The sequence below is a fragment of the Ptychodera flava genome, chromosome 8 (genome assembly GCF_041260155.1).
Source record: "Ptychodera flava strain L36383 chromosome 8, AS_Pfla_20210202, whole genome shotgun sequence".
Lineage (NCBI taxonomy): Eukaryota > Metazoa > Hemichordata > Enteropneusta > Ptychoderidae > Ptychodera > Ptychodera flava.
Window position 1 is genome coordinate 1,868,357 of NC_091935.1, and position 16,644 is coordinate 1,885,000.

Genomic DNA, 16,644 nt, shown 5'->3' on the forward strand with positions numbered 1-16,644 from the left:
AAAACAATATACTGCTAACGTTTGATACCACAGCCGTTATAAAGTGCTGACATTCAAAATGACAAGAATGGTACATATCTACATGTACAATATACTTAACACCAAAGATAATTCTGAACCTTTGGAGAGCGCTTGAAAAAAGCGCCCTCAGAGGGAGTAATTAATTATTCAGAGTTGTCCACTTGCAACTTGAAACTTTGGGCGAGTTAGCCTGCTGCTTGCAACTCGTCTGACTTTTTGAAGTGTATTAAAGAGCAAGGTAAGGTTAGAGAAAAACTATTGTTGCTCGAGTTTTCAGGTGAAACAATGAGACAGCAAATCCAATTTTTATGATTTATACCTGATAGTGTTCAATGAAATTCATCGTTGCTTCAGTGGAAAAAAGGCTTAAACACGATTGGAACTAATTTGGTATAATTGGATTTTCATGTTTTGCAAATTTCTCAAAAGTGTTAGGTGCCATATAGCTGAGTGTTGCAATATCGCAAATTACTCATAAAAACAAGTGTGTAATGTAAAAAGAAAAGCAGATGAGATAACGTTTGTCGATAAAATCGACATTACTACACCATCCAATTATCCCACATTAGTTCCAATTGTGTTCTAAATAATTTTTTTTCTAAAATAAACAAGGGAAACAATGCTGCAATGTCTCAGAATATTTCATGGGGAGGGTTGATGTTGTTATTGTGTGGAACAGTTGACTTGTTTTCTCTGTTGTCCGGCCTTAGATATGAAGCAATGGTGCTAGTATGTCTTTAACTTTCGTGTTTACGAAAAGAAATAAATATTGGCGAAGATCAAGTCTTTGTAAGAGTGATTTCGGTTTGCGATCTTATCAGAGAAATATCCATCAGTAGCACGAAACTTTGCGTTTTGAATGACATCAACACTGCAAACAGCGATAGCTGAAATCTGTATTTAGTGAATCATATTACTGAAAGTTCAGAAATTTGTCTCCGTATAAGATGATATCATGTCCATATTAGCTTAAGTGTTGATACTTGCTAGTATGATGAGATCATGTTACGTATTGGCCTTGTCAACATACTGACTTGGTTCTACTGGACGAAAGTTGTGTCATATTTTATTTGTATTACATATTTGGTTAGTTGTTACACGACTCTGTGTGATAAAAGTCTGCAGAGTTTTACTTCTATAGGGCTGCGTTCTGCTTTGTTAAATGAATTCGTAGTATCATCAGAAAATAGATAAAATTCCAAGAATTCCAACCTTTGTAGCCGATCCATTTCATTGCTGAAGTGACGAACCAAGATGCGTACACTGTATTGTTCTTGTATTAGATGTACTCTGAACAATGTTTATAAGTATCCAATATGTGTGAGGTGTATGTAAACTGAGTCCATAAAGATTTTCGATTGCAAGATGTTCTCTATTAGCAAAGAGGCAGAAAAGTGCTGAAATTTACAAAAGCCCCTTTGTCTAATCTTATTACCTGCTAGGTTCAGTTGTAGTTGCTTCTCCACTTTTTATATGATTATCTGATAACCAACGTTCTGGTCTTGTCGAATTTTGAGAACGCATCGTTTATCGTGGTGGAAACTGAATCGTATCGCAAAACATGCATTGACAGAAGAAATGAATAGCAAAGACCGGAATTGCCATTGCTTTTGTAAGTCAGAAGCGTAAAGGACCATTGATATAAATATAGTAACACTCTGAAACAAACCGATGCAATGTACTACCAGGGTTTATTGGAAATGTTAAAAAAAATGTTAAAAATACTGCATACATCCATGAAGATAAAGGAAAGCACTTGTCACTTACTGCTGGTCTTTTTTTCAAGGATTTAAAATTGATTAGTATTGAAAGATTGTGATACTCAAAGCGCCAGCAACGGCGACTTTTGATGATTTTGTTTTTAATGTCAACCATAATTCGAGTCTACTCCCTAAAGTATATTGATAACCTCAGAATTGAGCATGTTAACCCGTGCATGTTTAAACTGCGTTGTTATTGTTGAGAAGCGAATTCTGGTCCGGAATAGAATTCATATCTAAAGGATAACAATGCAATTTACACACATAGACGCTCTATTGCCAAGCTAAATAGTGGATGTTTCAACTTTCTTTTTGGAGTAGAATAATTTATAATTGGTATAAAAAAATTTTTAAAAAGGAAAATCTTCAAAAATTAGCATTACTGGCCCTTTAAAGTATGGAGAGAAGTAAAGTATCTCTAAGCTATTAACGTAACAAGGAGATGGACTCTATTTCTTGTTGAAAGACAATCTTCAATCTCTATATGTACTTCGAAACTGATTATCAGTTATTTGTGACCTCCATTCCTCCATCCTGAAACAGAAGCAGGAAATAGTATTAATTGTTCAGAACCAAACACATTTCATGATTGTGCAGGCTGTGCTTTGGGAAAAATGATGAGGATTCTTTAGAATCTAATTTCTAACTTAGGATGCAAATTTCTTTTGTCTTCCTGTTTTGGAAGAAATCAATATCCTTTTGTTTCATAAAACAGGTGAAACTAGTCTCCCTACTTTTCATTACATTATTCTGTATGGCTGAAGACACAATCAGTGGAAAATTTTACAAAAATACTATCTCCTCTCTCAATGAAGCATACTTTTCTAAATCATATAAAATGGAAATTGAGAAGAACGGGTCCTCAAAAGTACGATTTCAGAATTTAAAAAAACTAGTCTGTGAATTTGTATACACACGGGAGACAGTAGATTTCACTGAGGAGTTTCAGTGTGTAAAAATCATGATGAATTATGGGAAATCTTCAGTACTGTGCCCTAATTTGTATCATAATGGAGACAGAAAATTGATAGTTTCGCTTACCTTGCAGGTCTATGGCTGACTTCATTAGCGTCTTCAGCTATAGACACCTGCAATGAGAGAGAGAGAGAGAGAGAGAGAGAGAGAGAGAGAGAGAGAGAGAGAGAGAGAGAGAGAGAGAGAGAGTTTAATATCAGTAAAATATGAATCAGCACTTCTTGAGACACTACCTCGCAGCCGATAATTTCATTTTGTTGACAAACAAACTCTATTATAATTGTAAGACAATGACGAAAACAAACTGAAGTAAGCCGTAGTCACTCAAAACGGCAACTTACACTCATAAACAGTCTCCAAGTATTTCCTGGTTCCTTTACACGGGTCACCGAAGACGCTGTTACTGGCTGTCACTTGGCAGGAGTTCTTTCCATCACATAGACGACTTGTCTTGCGAAAGCTGGACGCTGACCTACAATTTGTGTCGCCGCCAGATGGACAGACGTTGGACTCTAACCGACCATACACGGAGTATAGGATACGAATGGCAGCACCGCGTGGACAACACAAGTTAACAGTGTCATTGCTGTCATGTTCACATGCATGCTTTACGATGAGACGACCTATGGAAAAGAAACAAATTAAACAGACGGGAATTAATATTTGGGGAACAAGGAAGGAGCAGAGGAAAGGGATTCAGAAAAGAGGGAAAGAAGGAATCGAAAGAAAAAGTATCCGTGAAAAGAGTTGTAACCCCTAAAAAAACACATTGAAGAGTTGACCACAACAGGCTATGGCTTGCTAAGTATAGGCCTACAAAGAAATTCATGATGATAACAGGTCAAAACACAGGTGAGATCAAATTTCCTAGAATCGTTTGCCCGCCATCACTTTGACACATGATTCAATCTGCAGTGATTAAAATTAGATGTAGAGTACATAGCAAAGGAATCCCGTGTAAGTATAGACGTTGCCGTACTCTACATCTCATCTTATCAGATTGACACATGAATATACAACGATTTCTTTGAAACGACGCATGATCCCCCAGTTCTCAGAGATTACCACGCACTTGTTACCTACCCACCAGTTCTTAAAGTTCATTTGAGGGAGCATTAGTTATTTTACGGGGAGGAGGTGGGGGTCGGTGAAACTTAGGCGACAAATGAAATGTAAAGCACCCCTCCAAATCAAATTTCTAAAATTTGACCCCCCCCCCCCCAAATTTATCAATTGTCAAATGTTACCCCCCGAAAAAATCATCGGATTTGATTCATTAACCTTTCGCACCCTATGGCCCTGAAGTGAAAAATTGGGCTCTTCAAAAGTGCTTGCAAGAAAAAGAGTTACCCAACCCAATTTTCATGCACAAACAACACCCTCCCCCAGATGTCACAGTCCGTATCAATAATATCTCAATTGACTTATAATTTCCTATTTGACCTTTGAACTTTCAAAGAATCCTTTTGAACTTTACAAATAATTACTCGGGTGAAATTCCAATATCATAATTGTTTTTCAGATCTGCTCTTTCACACATACTATTTTCATCATGAACATTTATATAAATTGTCAAACTTTTTTAAAGCCCAGATTTAGCTAGTTTGTACTGTGAAAAAAATATTCAAAGTTTCCTCACAGATCACAATGTACAATCAACATTTTTGGTGAAATTCCAAAATCAAATTTCTTGCTTACATATGAACTTGTAATCGCCCCAGTATAATCATGTACACTAATATCAATAATCAAGAGTACGTAAATACACAGATTTACATAGTTTTGTATCGGAAAAAATATTTATATTCATATTGTATCGTGAATCAACATTTCTGTGAAATTCCAAAATCCAATTTCTCACAAAACTATCCACTTGTAACCACCCTACTCTAATCAAGTACATTAATATCAATAATCAAGAGGCTATAAATACACAAATTCAGCTAGTTTTGTAATTAAAAGAAATCATTCACAGTTTCCTCATAGACTACAATGTATGGTGAATTAAGTAACATTTCGGTGAAATTACAAAGTCAATTTTTTCCATAACTCCATACAAACCATTGTAAAATTTGACCCGCCTTCCAATCATAGATTGTAAACTTTGACCTCCCTAAAACAGTTTCATGTAAGTCAACCCCCCCCGATTTCCACCGACCCCCTCCCTGTTAAAAGCGAATGCTTCCTTAAGTATCAATTTTCAGAATCCTGCCAGTCACAATTAGGTTGATTGAAGTGAAGTAGTTTTCTTCAAAAGTAGGACACGCAATTATGATAATAATTGGAAGAGCAATATTCAAAATCAAAATTCACCTGCTTGTGATTCGACCAAGGTTAGCAGAACAGCCACATTAATCAACACTAGGCTCACTGATATCTTCATGTTAGCTATCGAGAGAGAGAGAGAGAGAGAGAGAGAGAGAGAGAGAGAGAGAGAGAGAGAGAGAGAGCACATTTAAGTATTGCGTGTTGAGATATCTGTACGGATGGCGTGACATCAAAATGCTGGATCTACTTTCACTGGCAAATCAGTGAATTAAATAAAAAATAACTCCAGATACTAACAGCTATATGTTGCACATTGACTTCATGGTCTGTCTAATTCACAGTGAGTGGGGTTGTTGATTAATGCCGATAATACCAGGCGGTCATTATGTCCAAGCGCCATTGGCGGTATTTTTTTTATTTCGAGTTCTTCCCTTTCTTTACAACAGAAGATTTATTTGAAAAAAGAAAGAAAGAAAATACATACACACACATAAGACTCCTGCATCTGACAGAGGAGTCATACTCAAAATCAGACCATTTGTCTATAAACTTTCTATATCTCTCATTTCTTTTTGCAATAAAGTTCAGACTGCTTTGAAGGTCTAATATTTAAGTTGACTTATCTTAAAGAAGGGATCATCTTCTTTATTTTACAGTCAAAAATTGTTTTCTTCACTATCAATAACAGATGATTCATAAGATCCGAGAAAGATGTGTCACCCAGCAAAATTTGTTTAGCGGATAGTTTCCGTGGGGCTTCAGTCGAAGCACCCCATAACAAAACAAAACCATTCCAAATACACTGGATACTCTCACATTGAACAAAAAGAAGCGTCAAGGTCTCTTCTACTTGTTCACAAAAGGTGCAAAGACTACTGGTTGTTCTACAAACCGCGGAAATTTTATATCTTCCAACGTTGCTCCTCACTCTACACACGAGCGAAAAATGAATCTGTATCACAAAACTGTCGACAGTTCCTTGTGCCTTTTCATTTCTATAATTGGTAGTCTCTCAAACATACTGGGTTGGATGGGGGTTTACAAGTGTTGCGCCAGAAGAGTGGGGAATGCCTCGTTTACCTCGATTACTGGAACGCCTTGCCTCGCGTATTTTAACCACCCTTACCTTACAATTATTGTGGATCCTTTCAAGAAAATTGAAATTTTCAGCTATCGTCATGCTCCGTCACTCGTTTTGACCAGCGAGGAAGACTGTATTTATGTAAGTCTAGAAATGTATATAACTTTGTTGAGAATGTACACTGAGGACATACAGACTTAGCATTTTATAGGTGGAGTGTCTAGGTGCTACAATCAACATCAGGATTCCTGCCTTTTACGGGCTGGTTTTGACTTTTACGATTTTAACCCCGCCACCGGAGCGAAGTGATAGGGTCAAGGTCAAGGCACTGTACGTTTCAGCGGAGACTTTCGAAGTATTTGATAGAATTGCATAAGTTGGTAGAGTCCGAATATCTGTCCCCGAGCAGTGTTCTGTCTTAACAGTTAATTGTGATTTTTTAACTTGATTTAGAGTTGGGTTTCTCGTATGGTATGACTTCAGTCGATGCAGAAAATGATCCTCAGCCTTATTTAAAATGTACCTTAAAGATCATTATCTGTACCCCTCTTTTGCACCGGAACTGTGCCCATAAATCACAATCAAATATAACGCAACCACAATGATCCACTCACTACATCTAAGGTAGACCCGATATGTGAAGTGACTCCTATTTCAACCCACAACGTGCCAGTGATGCCGTGCGTGGCTCCGTCAGACCAGTACGGCTTCGTATTAAGGTAGTATGCGCCTCGAAAGTGAAAGACTTAAATTTCTGCTCAAACTTTCCACGAAGAATCTTTCAACCATTCTCTTTCAAAATCAAGAAAAACAATCCGGGGTCACAGTGCCAATGTTGGCACTTGAGAAACGTGTCCAAGATTTAAGCAATATTTGAAATTCGAAATGGCCACCATCCCTGTGTACACTCTACAGAGAAAAATAAAATTTTCGATTTTCGAAAAACTAAGACAGTGTTTTTTTCTTAAACCAAAGCTTTAAGATAAGACCCCACAAGTAGAAGATCGGAAAGGCATTGTAAAAGTTTTAGAGTCAGAATATCTGTCCCCATTCCTACCTTAAATTATATGTCATCAATACGTTCCATGTTGCATCATCAGTTTTTCTCTCACACAAACTGAGACATGAAAGAAAATTATCGTAGTACTCACTGTTCTGGTGTCCTGTCAGTGTACGGGATTCAAAGCCGCCTTAGCAACACACAACGTCACGGTTCTTCGAGAGGGAAAGACCAAGTGTAGATGTTGGTGTTCTGCCTTGCTTTTATACCAGTCGGTTTTACGACGGTACAGAAGACGTCTGTCTGATTTGCTTATCATGGCAGGAAGCGGTTTTAATGTTTGTCAATAAAAATGAACAGAAAAGTAGAACAGTAACTCACTACTTCCTGGAATACTCAAGTATTTATATCAAGATGTAATTTGATCACAATACAAGGTTAAAGTCCGGGTGAGAACACACTACATGTATTGGTGTTTAACTTCCATATAGGGCTGAACCATTTCATATGGGGGGGGGGTTGAAGATTATGGGGAAAAAAAGGTTCGTTTCACTTCAGTTCACATGTACACTGTAAATCCTCCCCTCTCTATGCACAGCGCAGTCTTTTTTAAATATCCGTTGGTTTGTTCTGAACGCTAAGACCTCAGTCACTTCTATTGCAGTCAGCTTGGCTTCGATCAAGCTATCTTCATGCAGTACAGGCTGGTTTTATTCTTTCAAACTTCCATATGTAAGCTTAATGCAGCCGTAGATTTCTCCAAAGTTTTACTGTCAGCAAAGGGAAACTTGGCGCAAAGAAAAGCCATGTTTCGGAAAGTTGAATGCTGTAGTCCTCCAGGGGAAAAAAGTAGTCTGTATTTGCTAAGAAGAAAAAATAATTCCAACTAAACAGGATCCCCCATCAATCTTCGATGCACTCTAGCATATCAAATGATCTGCCCTTGACACTTTGTCCTTAGATTATGGTGATGTGTTCTGCGTATAGTGGACAGGATGGCAAGATATGGGTACACTATAATAGCTCATGATTGTGATAAGCAATATCGGAACTACATCCGTCATTTATCGTCAAATTCGAAGAATGGTCGAAAAGGAAAGAGAAACTCCTCAATATTCTGAGAAACATTTAACCTACATAACTTCAGTGCTAATATGATAGTACCGGATGTGTGTCTTGCTTTGTTCTTACATCCCTTCTAACACGTTACTCGACTGTTGCCGAAATATCACCAACATGTTTGATATCTGTGAAATTCATCATATAAAGTCGAACTCATAGTTTCGTCAGATTGAGATGACCGACACATTTGGCTTGTTTACAAGAAAGGGTTTAGCCTGTCAGTAATATCCACACGCTCAGATTAGAGGCTCCGCTTTGAAAATTAATGTTGAAACAACCAACATATGATCAGTGTTAAATGTTGTTCTACAAGTTTTTAGAGGGGTCGAAAAGAAGTTCGTATTCACACCGAATTTGTTTGGCACATTATTTAGGCAATCAATCAGTATACCACGAGATTTTGACCAGTTCACGACACATGTGCACGAGCGACAGCACAAGTGAACCTGTAAAAATCTCGTGGTATACCGTTGCTGAGTGTAATTTTTATATCATAACATCAAATTGAAATTACGGCGTGAAAGTGAATTGCTCTCTTGCTCAGAACTTGTGCCTATTCCAACCGTGCTATATTGCGAATGTTGCACATAGGGGATAGCACAAAAATCCGTCCCCAGGGATAGGGATGGGGTAGGGGTGTATAAGCACAAGGTTCTTATTCGATGCGCGCACTATCGTAAGATACTCAAGAGGCGTAGCCGTACCAAAGAGAGTTTTCATTTATTATAAGGGGGTGGGCCAGAGGAAACCGGAGTATGTCGTTTGTTTGAAATCTTATCCTTGCCTCAATTCCTTTTTTCTAAAATATGTTGCTCCCCTTTAACCAAACTTATTTAACCCTTTGAGTGCTGTAATTTTTCGGCTGACTCGCAGCGTGTTTGCAAGGTTATATCTGATTGGTCCATTGTCACTATTCACAGCGACTTAGGGAGTCTATTTGTATTGTTGTACTTGGGCCTCAGCCCAAGTACATTTGTTTTCATTCCGTGGGAAAAACTCTGTAAGGTATAACCATTCCTGGCTGAGACCAGGGAGGGCAAAATGTCTTGGCTTCATCTTTCTTGGCATAATAAATGGCGTAATGATGTTAACTGAATGGAAGTGCTGCTCTCAGCCAGTCTTGAATAAGTGAGATGTGAATATTAATGCTTCTCTATCTGAGTTTTTGCCCAAAATCTTCTGAATATAATCAAAATGTGCATCGAAATGCAACAATTAATGCACCCTCCGTTTCCTAGGCGATGGCACGACCCTTGCTACACCCACTGGACGAGCCAAAGTGGGAGGGGTAATTTCAGTTTGGTCGAACAAGAGGGCTCGAGACAAGAATTTAACATTTAAACTTGAAACATGTTTAATCGCTGACAAGATGTGGACTAGTGTTAACCGAAGTAAAATTGTGAAAAGGAAAGGTTTTATATCCCGGACACAATGAAAAACATTACGACTGGAAACTGTACCCCCAGTTGAGAATAGTAATGCCCACAGCGATGGAGAACACTTATCCTTGAGCTGAGAAAACCAGACCATCATTTCGAAATAGAGCTGCAGATTCGAGAAGCTCGTTCAAAATAGCTAGGTACACCCCGTAAAGGGGTGGTTTCGAGTTTTGAGGGCAAATTTCGCCTCCTTCATATAGAAATCGTACGTTTGTTTTTTCCAGAGAACACACCATTTGACACAAAATTTGCATGTAAAGGGGTCGCCAGTAAGCACGTGGTCAAATCTGGCATAAGAAACAATATGAAATGTTGGGTAAAGCCAGTCCAAAATAAACTGATTTGAACTTTTGTGTTTTGTAATTTATACCACTGCAGTAACATTACCTTTTTTTGACAACATCACACAATGTAATACGTTTTGAAACTGAATACTCCGACGTATTCTGTGTCTCCTTTGCTAAAAAATACAGTATGCCGATTACCATGTAAGGAGATGATGACGTCAAGACAGATTTGTAGTGTGTTTGGTCCTGGATGGTGCACGAAGTTTTGTGAAGGTAGCTTGTGTATTTATTTCCTAAATGGGAGAGATTAGGGTCGATCTAAACGAAGGCCGAAGAATGTTATGATCCTCTAAGCGAGCTGAACTCTAACGCGAATGGTTGGATAATTTGGAGGATGTCTAGAATGATTAGTCTCATTAAGATTATTTGGCGGTCAGTATTGAATTTCAACTGCGTCACAAGTTTGCGAAATGAGTATTCCGTCGAACGGTCAACGAACGATATTTTAGAAATCTGGAGACATGGCACATCGCATTTTTATATTAATATTTTATATTTTACAAAAGATGTATAGAAGCAATGATTTTGTCAAAAATTCTGAAAAAAATATAGGAAGATTTGATCGCGAACACATTTTCACTTGGGGTCAACTAGCTCTGCGTACGATGCTGTGTGTTCCGCTACAGCTAATCGCCCCGCTCTCCACAGCCCTGCAAAGACCCGTACGCGTACGTAGGGTCGGTGACTTCAACTCCATTTTGGGACTTGACGTAAAAAGCCAAATTACTGCCGAAATTCAGCGTTCTTGGGCCCAAGTCGTATCCCAGCCTACCTCAGCTACTCGATCGCTTCCAAAAATGACAGTCTTTTATTCACTTCTCGTAAATAACCGTCGATGTCGGCAACTCTCTCGCTAGCCCTGCGTACGATGCTGTGTGTTAGCTGTAGCACATAGCATCGTACGCAGGGCTAGGGGTCAACATGGGGTCGCAGCCATGTTGCCTCAAAACTTATTTCTGTCTGCACTCAAAACTCAAAAATGTCGGATATGAACCTGAAAAATCGATGCAATTTTGTCAAACGTCGGCGAAATTTCAGCATATAGACAAAATTTCATCTAGGTAAGGTAAATTTACTGAAATTTGATCGACAAATAATCCTGAGCTTGAACGTGACAGCTCGCCTTCTCCGGGAAGTCAAGCTTCCAGCTGCTCACACACAGTTGCCCATATGGCCAGGTTTATGAGATTGTTTTCAAGCGACGGCGGCAGACCGTACGGGGCTCTGGATATGAACCTACCGCCGGTGTAGCTGTAATAACTGTTGCGTTGTTTTTAGTGCCCACGGACGAAGTCCTGGGGGAGTTATAGGTTTGGTCATGTCAGTCCATCCGTCCGTCCGTTCACGCAGATATCTCAGACATGCCCTGGTCAATTTCTTTCAAACTTTGCACAAGAATAGTACCCAACCCCATACAGATGCACGTCGATTTGTTTCACAATGCGATCGAATTTGGCCGTGTTAGAGGACTTTTTAGTTTACACCTCCATAGACTCCCAATGTTAAGGCAGTTCTCCATAGACTTTCATTTATAAGGCCAAGAAAAATAAAAATTTAGTTTCTCATCGTATTCATATTGCCTAAAGGATGCAGTGACACAGTTTTTTGTCCCCACGGATAAAGTCCAGGGGGCTTATAGATTGGGTCATATCCGTCCGTGAGTCCATCAGTGAGTCCATCGGTTCACGCAGATATCTCAGACATTTTGACAAAATATCATGTGACCTTGGTGACCTTTGACCTCAAATATACATTATTGTCCATAACTCAGTAACCACAAGTGCTAAACCTTTCATATTTGGTATGATGGGACACCTTATGACGCCACATATTGTACCTCATTAATTATGCGCATATCTTATTTTGAGCGAGCCAATAGAGCTAGTGGTCTGATTTTTGGTATATAGGAATAACTTAGCAATACAATTATTATGACAAAATGTGACGTGACCTCAATGACCTTTGACCTCAAATATATATATTTGTCCACAACTCAGTAACCACAAGTGCTACATCCTTCATATTTGGTATGATAAGACACCTAACGACACCACATATTTTACCTCATTAATTATGCGCATATCTAATTTTGAGCGAGCCAATAGAGCTAGAGGTCTGATTTTTGGTATATAGGAATAACTTAGCAATACAATTATTTTGACAAAATGTCACGTGACCTCAATGACCTTTGACATCAAATATATATATTTGTCCACAACTCAGTAACCACAAGTGCTACACCCTTCATATTTGGTATGATGGGACACCTTATGACACCACATATTTTACCTCATTAATTATTCGCATATCTAATTCTTAGCAAGCCAATAGAGCTGGATGTCCGATTTTTGGTATATAGGGATAACTATAGGGTAGAAATCTAAATATGCCCATCTAAATATTAGACATCTACCATCGAGAACAAAAGAAATTTGCTGTAATTTGAATATTTAAGGAGTTTAAGCAGTTTCACTATAAATAAAGAACCCCTGCCTCAAACTCCACAAAAGTTGCTAGACATATTTTGCCGTTGTCATGCCATTGCTTCGTTTAATAACCAGTTAATCAAATGCCTAATTGACAGGAGGAAATTCAAGACCATATTTGAATAGTAGTACAGTCCTCAAAATTACTCTATCTCGGCCCAAGTACTCATTGCCTTCAGCAATACTGCCTTGTTTTAATTATATTGGTAAAGATTCAGCCAACCAATAGGATAACAGCTTCGAAATCGCTGCAAGTCGCCCCTAATTTTTCCCACAAAATTTTAGTGCAACATTTTAACAATTTTTATGAATTTTTCTGTAATTTTTTTGACTATTTTTGACCAAACGGACATTACATTTAATTGGCTACAGGTTTTCTATTTCTATTTTCTTTTCTATTTATTTATTTATTTCGAGAACCAGCTCATACACCAAAAACATATAGAAAAAAAAATTTCATCAAAATTTTAGCAGAAATCTGAAAAAATTGACTAGGGTACATTTTATAAATGTGAAAAAGTTGACTTTGGCGCTCAAAGGGTTAACATGACCCTTCCCCTCTCCATAATTTTACCGTGACCTTGAAAAGGTTTTCGATTTTTATACAGACATATCGTACATGTTATTGAATTACGAAACACAAAGTTATTCAAGACACTTGGTTATTATGATGGATTTATTTTTGTGAAGGGGATAGCAAACAATGAACCTCACATTGTTTAATAATAATAATACGATTTCAAAGTTTACACACTCTAACTAGAATTCAGATACTGTGTATTCAACAACCAAATGAACATATTCTATGTAGATCGCTTAAGAAGTAGGCAACCGGAATGTGACAGTTGGCTCGGGAAAATTCAGAAATTGTCTGAACAATACAAAGACACATTTGGTGTTTGCCAAGCAATGAAGAAGAGAAAATCACGCACGAGTAGCAAATTCGACGAAAAGCTAAGAAAAGGAAAGAAGACAGACTAATTCTTAGACAGGAGGAAGACATTTATGTGCCAGCACCGGAAACAATGGTGCTTCTCAAAAATCAATAAAGATACTGTCATTGTCTTTTTCCTTGTCACCTCTTAGTTCAGGTGTAACCTCGGTGTCACCTCATGGTTCAGGAATAGGGGGACCTGGGGTTTGCTCGCATGCTTATATGGTGGAGAAACTGTGTGTCAACTTTTGAGGTACTCTCGCTTTTACACCGTGCGTCAAGAAAATCAGAAACAAGCAAGTTGAATTCCCAGAACAATGGCAGACCCAAAACCCCTTGATGGTAGTATGAATATTTTCTAATTTTATGGACATTTGTTTTTTCAAAACCTTTTTGTACGGCGAGTTAAAAGAATAGCTGTTAATACCAAGGATTAAAAGATCACAATTCACTTTACTTGGAGCCTTGTTTATTTTTGTCAGTACAAAACGTTTTTACCAATATGAAAGGTGGAAGTTTTTACCTGTATTTCTATCAGAAAAGATCCTACATTTGGGAAACCTTTGGGTTTCATATGTAAATTATCACTGTCATTATTGTAAACTCGCTCACAAGTTAAAGTCAACACACAAACACCTTTTTCAAACTACAAAGTTCTTTTGAATATGACTGAGTCACCGTGTACGAATATATGACTTTCCAAGCTACTCTAAATCATCCTTAGATGACGTAATGAAGCGCCTTATTTATCCGTGCGTGGAAAAATAAAATATAAATATTGCAGTTTTATTTATCGGCGTTTGCCGGCAAATCGAGTTAAGCCAAAATGATTAATTGCTGCGACAAAAATTGTCTCTCGTTGGAAAGCGAGTTAGAGTAATTGATATTGGTTGCTGGGCCTAATTGGGAAACAAAACCAAAATGTTTTTCGTGTTTCTTATCGGTCATAATATTAATGGCAGGTTATGAACTGAAACGTTCGAGAGTTAGTGTCGTGCATGGCTTGAAGGTGGAATACAGTGGAACGTCTTTGTCATTAATTTATTGGCAGGGCAACTGTGACCCTTTTTTGATACCATACCGCTTGCATTCTAACTTTACCCGTTTTTTAATGGAACTAAGGCGCCTCGGGACAGATATTTGGACTCTCAAACTTTTGCAATTCTTTTCTAATATGCCACTTGTGGGGGTTCATTTTAAAACTCTTGGTGTAAGAAAGACTTTCACCGTCGTGGTTTTTGGAAAATCGAAAATTTAATTTTTCTCCATAGAGTTAACGCAGGGATGCCGTTTATTTTGAATTTCAAATATTTGTAATCTTGGATAATTTCTCTAGTGCCAAAATTTGCACTGTGACCCCCGAATTTTATTCTTGATTTTGAAAGAGAATGCTTGAAAGATTCGTCGAGGAAAGTTTGAGTAGAGGTTTAATAAGTCTTTCACTTTCGAGGCGCATACTTCCTTATTATGATTTTCATTTTTTAATCCATTGCTAACAATAACAGAATGTTAAAAGGTACTTTAGGGTTTTTGTCTTTGGCGTAGAGGGCGTTCTACCATTTCCGGTGCCGGGAAGTTTGATCCAGCTGCATACCGTAAGGGAGCGTTCAGTTGAAATCATTTTTAATCAATTTTCCATCAATCTAACTCTTGAATTATTTCAGTATCGGACAATCGCACTTGTTGGTGAGTAGGGATAAAACATCTCCATCATGTTAAAGTCCCATTAGCTGTATCGAGTTTGTATTTTGTCAGATGAGATGGTTTTTATATCAAATGCAATCAATGTGAAAGTACTTAAAAAGGTGTGACAACAGGACGCTCTTCAAACATTGGGCGACGAACGTACAATTTAGATTTTAAAGATTAAATGATATTCGAGTTGCAAACTCATATATCGCCGCAGCAAAGATTCGCATATAAGCGCCTGAACTTAGTTCATCAAAGCCAATACCAAATATTGAAATGGTGCGTTTTCAAAGATAATATGGCTTAAAGGGACAAAGTCGGCCATTTTTCATGAATTTTATTTTATACCAGATACTACTTATATTGTTTGACATGTTGAAAGATACTGAATGAATTGGTGACCATGCATATATTCGACCCCGGTTTTAGACAAATTAGTTTCGCTTATCATGTTTAAAACCGGGGTTGAATATATGCATGGTCACCCATTCAATCAGTATCTTTCAACATGTCAATCAATATAAGTAGTATCTCGTATCATACAAAATTCATGAAAAATGGCCGACTTTGTCCGTTTAATTACGGGATCCAAAACCTTTTTCAGAAGATTGGCTTGTATTTTTTTGGTTATTGGCTTTTGATATCTTCCATCCTATTCCACATTATACATCGTAGACCACATTTTAACTTCATAACATTGACTTCGATTAATACAATGACACTACCAATACGTCAATTGCCGGTTAAATATCGCTGAAGTTTATTCTGACAATACAGACATGACCAAGGACAGAAAAAAAATCAGTTAACTGTTTTCTACAATAATTCTGACAATAAAAGTGATACAGACCAAAAGTATCGAAAGGTCAAGGCCAACTGCTATGGCGATGAAACCAAAGTCCGCCAGATACAACTAAATAATGCAAATGTAGGTGTGTGATTTACGTCTGTTGATGAAGTCAGGAAGATGACGAGTCCGATAGTGACAGCTACATAATCTAAGTAATTTCACGTCAAAGATTATTTGCCCGGATACACTTCTATTATTGTGTTTACTGAAACAAAAGAAAAATGTCGATTTATAGATACCTTCAAAGATACACCGAAGACTGCTACCGACTCTGAAATTTATGGATGTGATGTGATGTGATGTGATGTGATGTGATGTGATGTGATGTGATGTGATGTGATGTGATGTGATGTGATGTGATGTGATGTGATGTGATGTGATGTGATGTGATGTGATGTGAGGTGATGTGAGGTGACGTGGTGTGGTGTGATCTGATGTGTCGTGGTGTGGTGTGATGTGATGTGATGTGATGTGATGTGGTGTGGTGTAGTGTGATGTGATGTGGTGTGGTGTGATGTAATGTGATGCAATCCGATGTGATGTGATGTGATGTGATGTGATGTGATGTGACGTGACGTGACGTGACGTGACGTGACGGACGTGACGTGGTGTGGTGTAGTGTGATGTGATGTGGTGTGGTGTGATGTAATGTGATGCAATCCGATGTGATGT

The 16,644-nt window shown here is 38.0% G+C and overlaps 1 protein-coding gene and 1 long non-coding RNA gene across 3 annotated transcripts in view; both read right to left on the minus strand.

The window, feature by feature from the left end:
• Positions 1–1,693: 1,693 nt before the first annotated feature.
• Positions 1,694–7,434, minus strand: LOC139138165 (uncharacterized). The gene is made up of 5 exons (XR_011553543.1): positions 7,257–7,434; positions 5,070–5,144; positions 3,098–3,379; positions 2,823–2,869; positions 1,694–2,315 (listed from the first exon to the last, which is right to left on the minus strand). It is a non-coding gene; the product is annotated as an uncharacterized lncRNA (long non-coding RNA).
• An 8,424-nt stretch (positions 7,435–15,858) lies between these two features.
• LOC139137869 (L-rhamnose-binding lectin ELEL-1-like) overlaps positions 15,859–16,644 on the minus strand; it is a 4,201-nt gene continuing 3,415 nt past the window's right edge. For both annotated transcript variants that reach the window (XR_011553466.1, XM_070706142.1), the window contains one exon: positions 15,859–16,177. Coding sequence is in view for 1 of the 2 variants with exons in the window: in XM_070706142.1 (XP_070562243.1) it covers positions 16,143–16,177 (35 nt within the window). In the remaining variant the exon portion in view is untranslated. The remainder of the gene's footprint in view (positions 16,178–16,644) is intronic.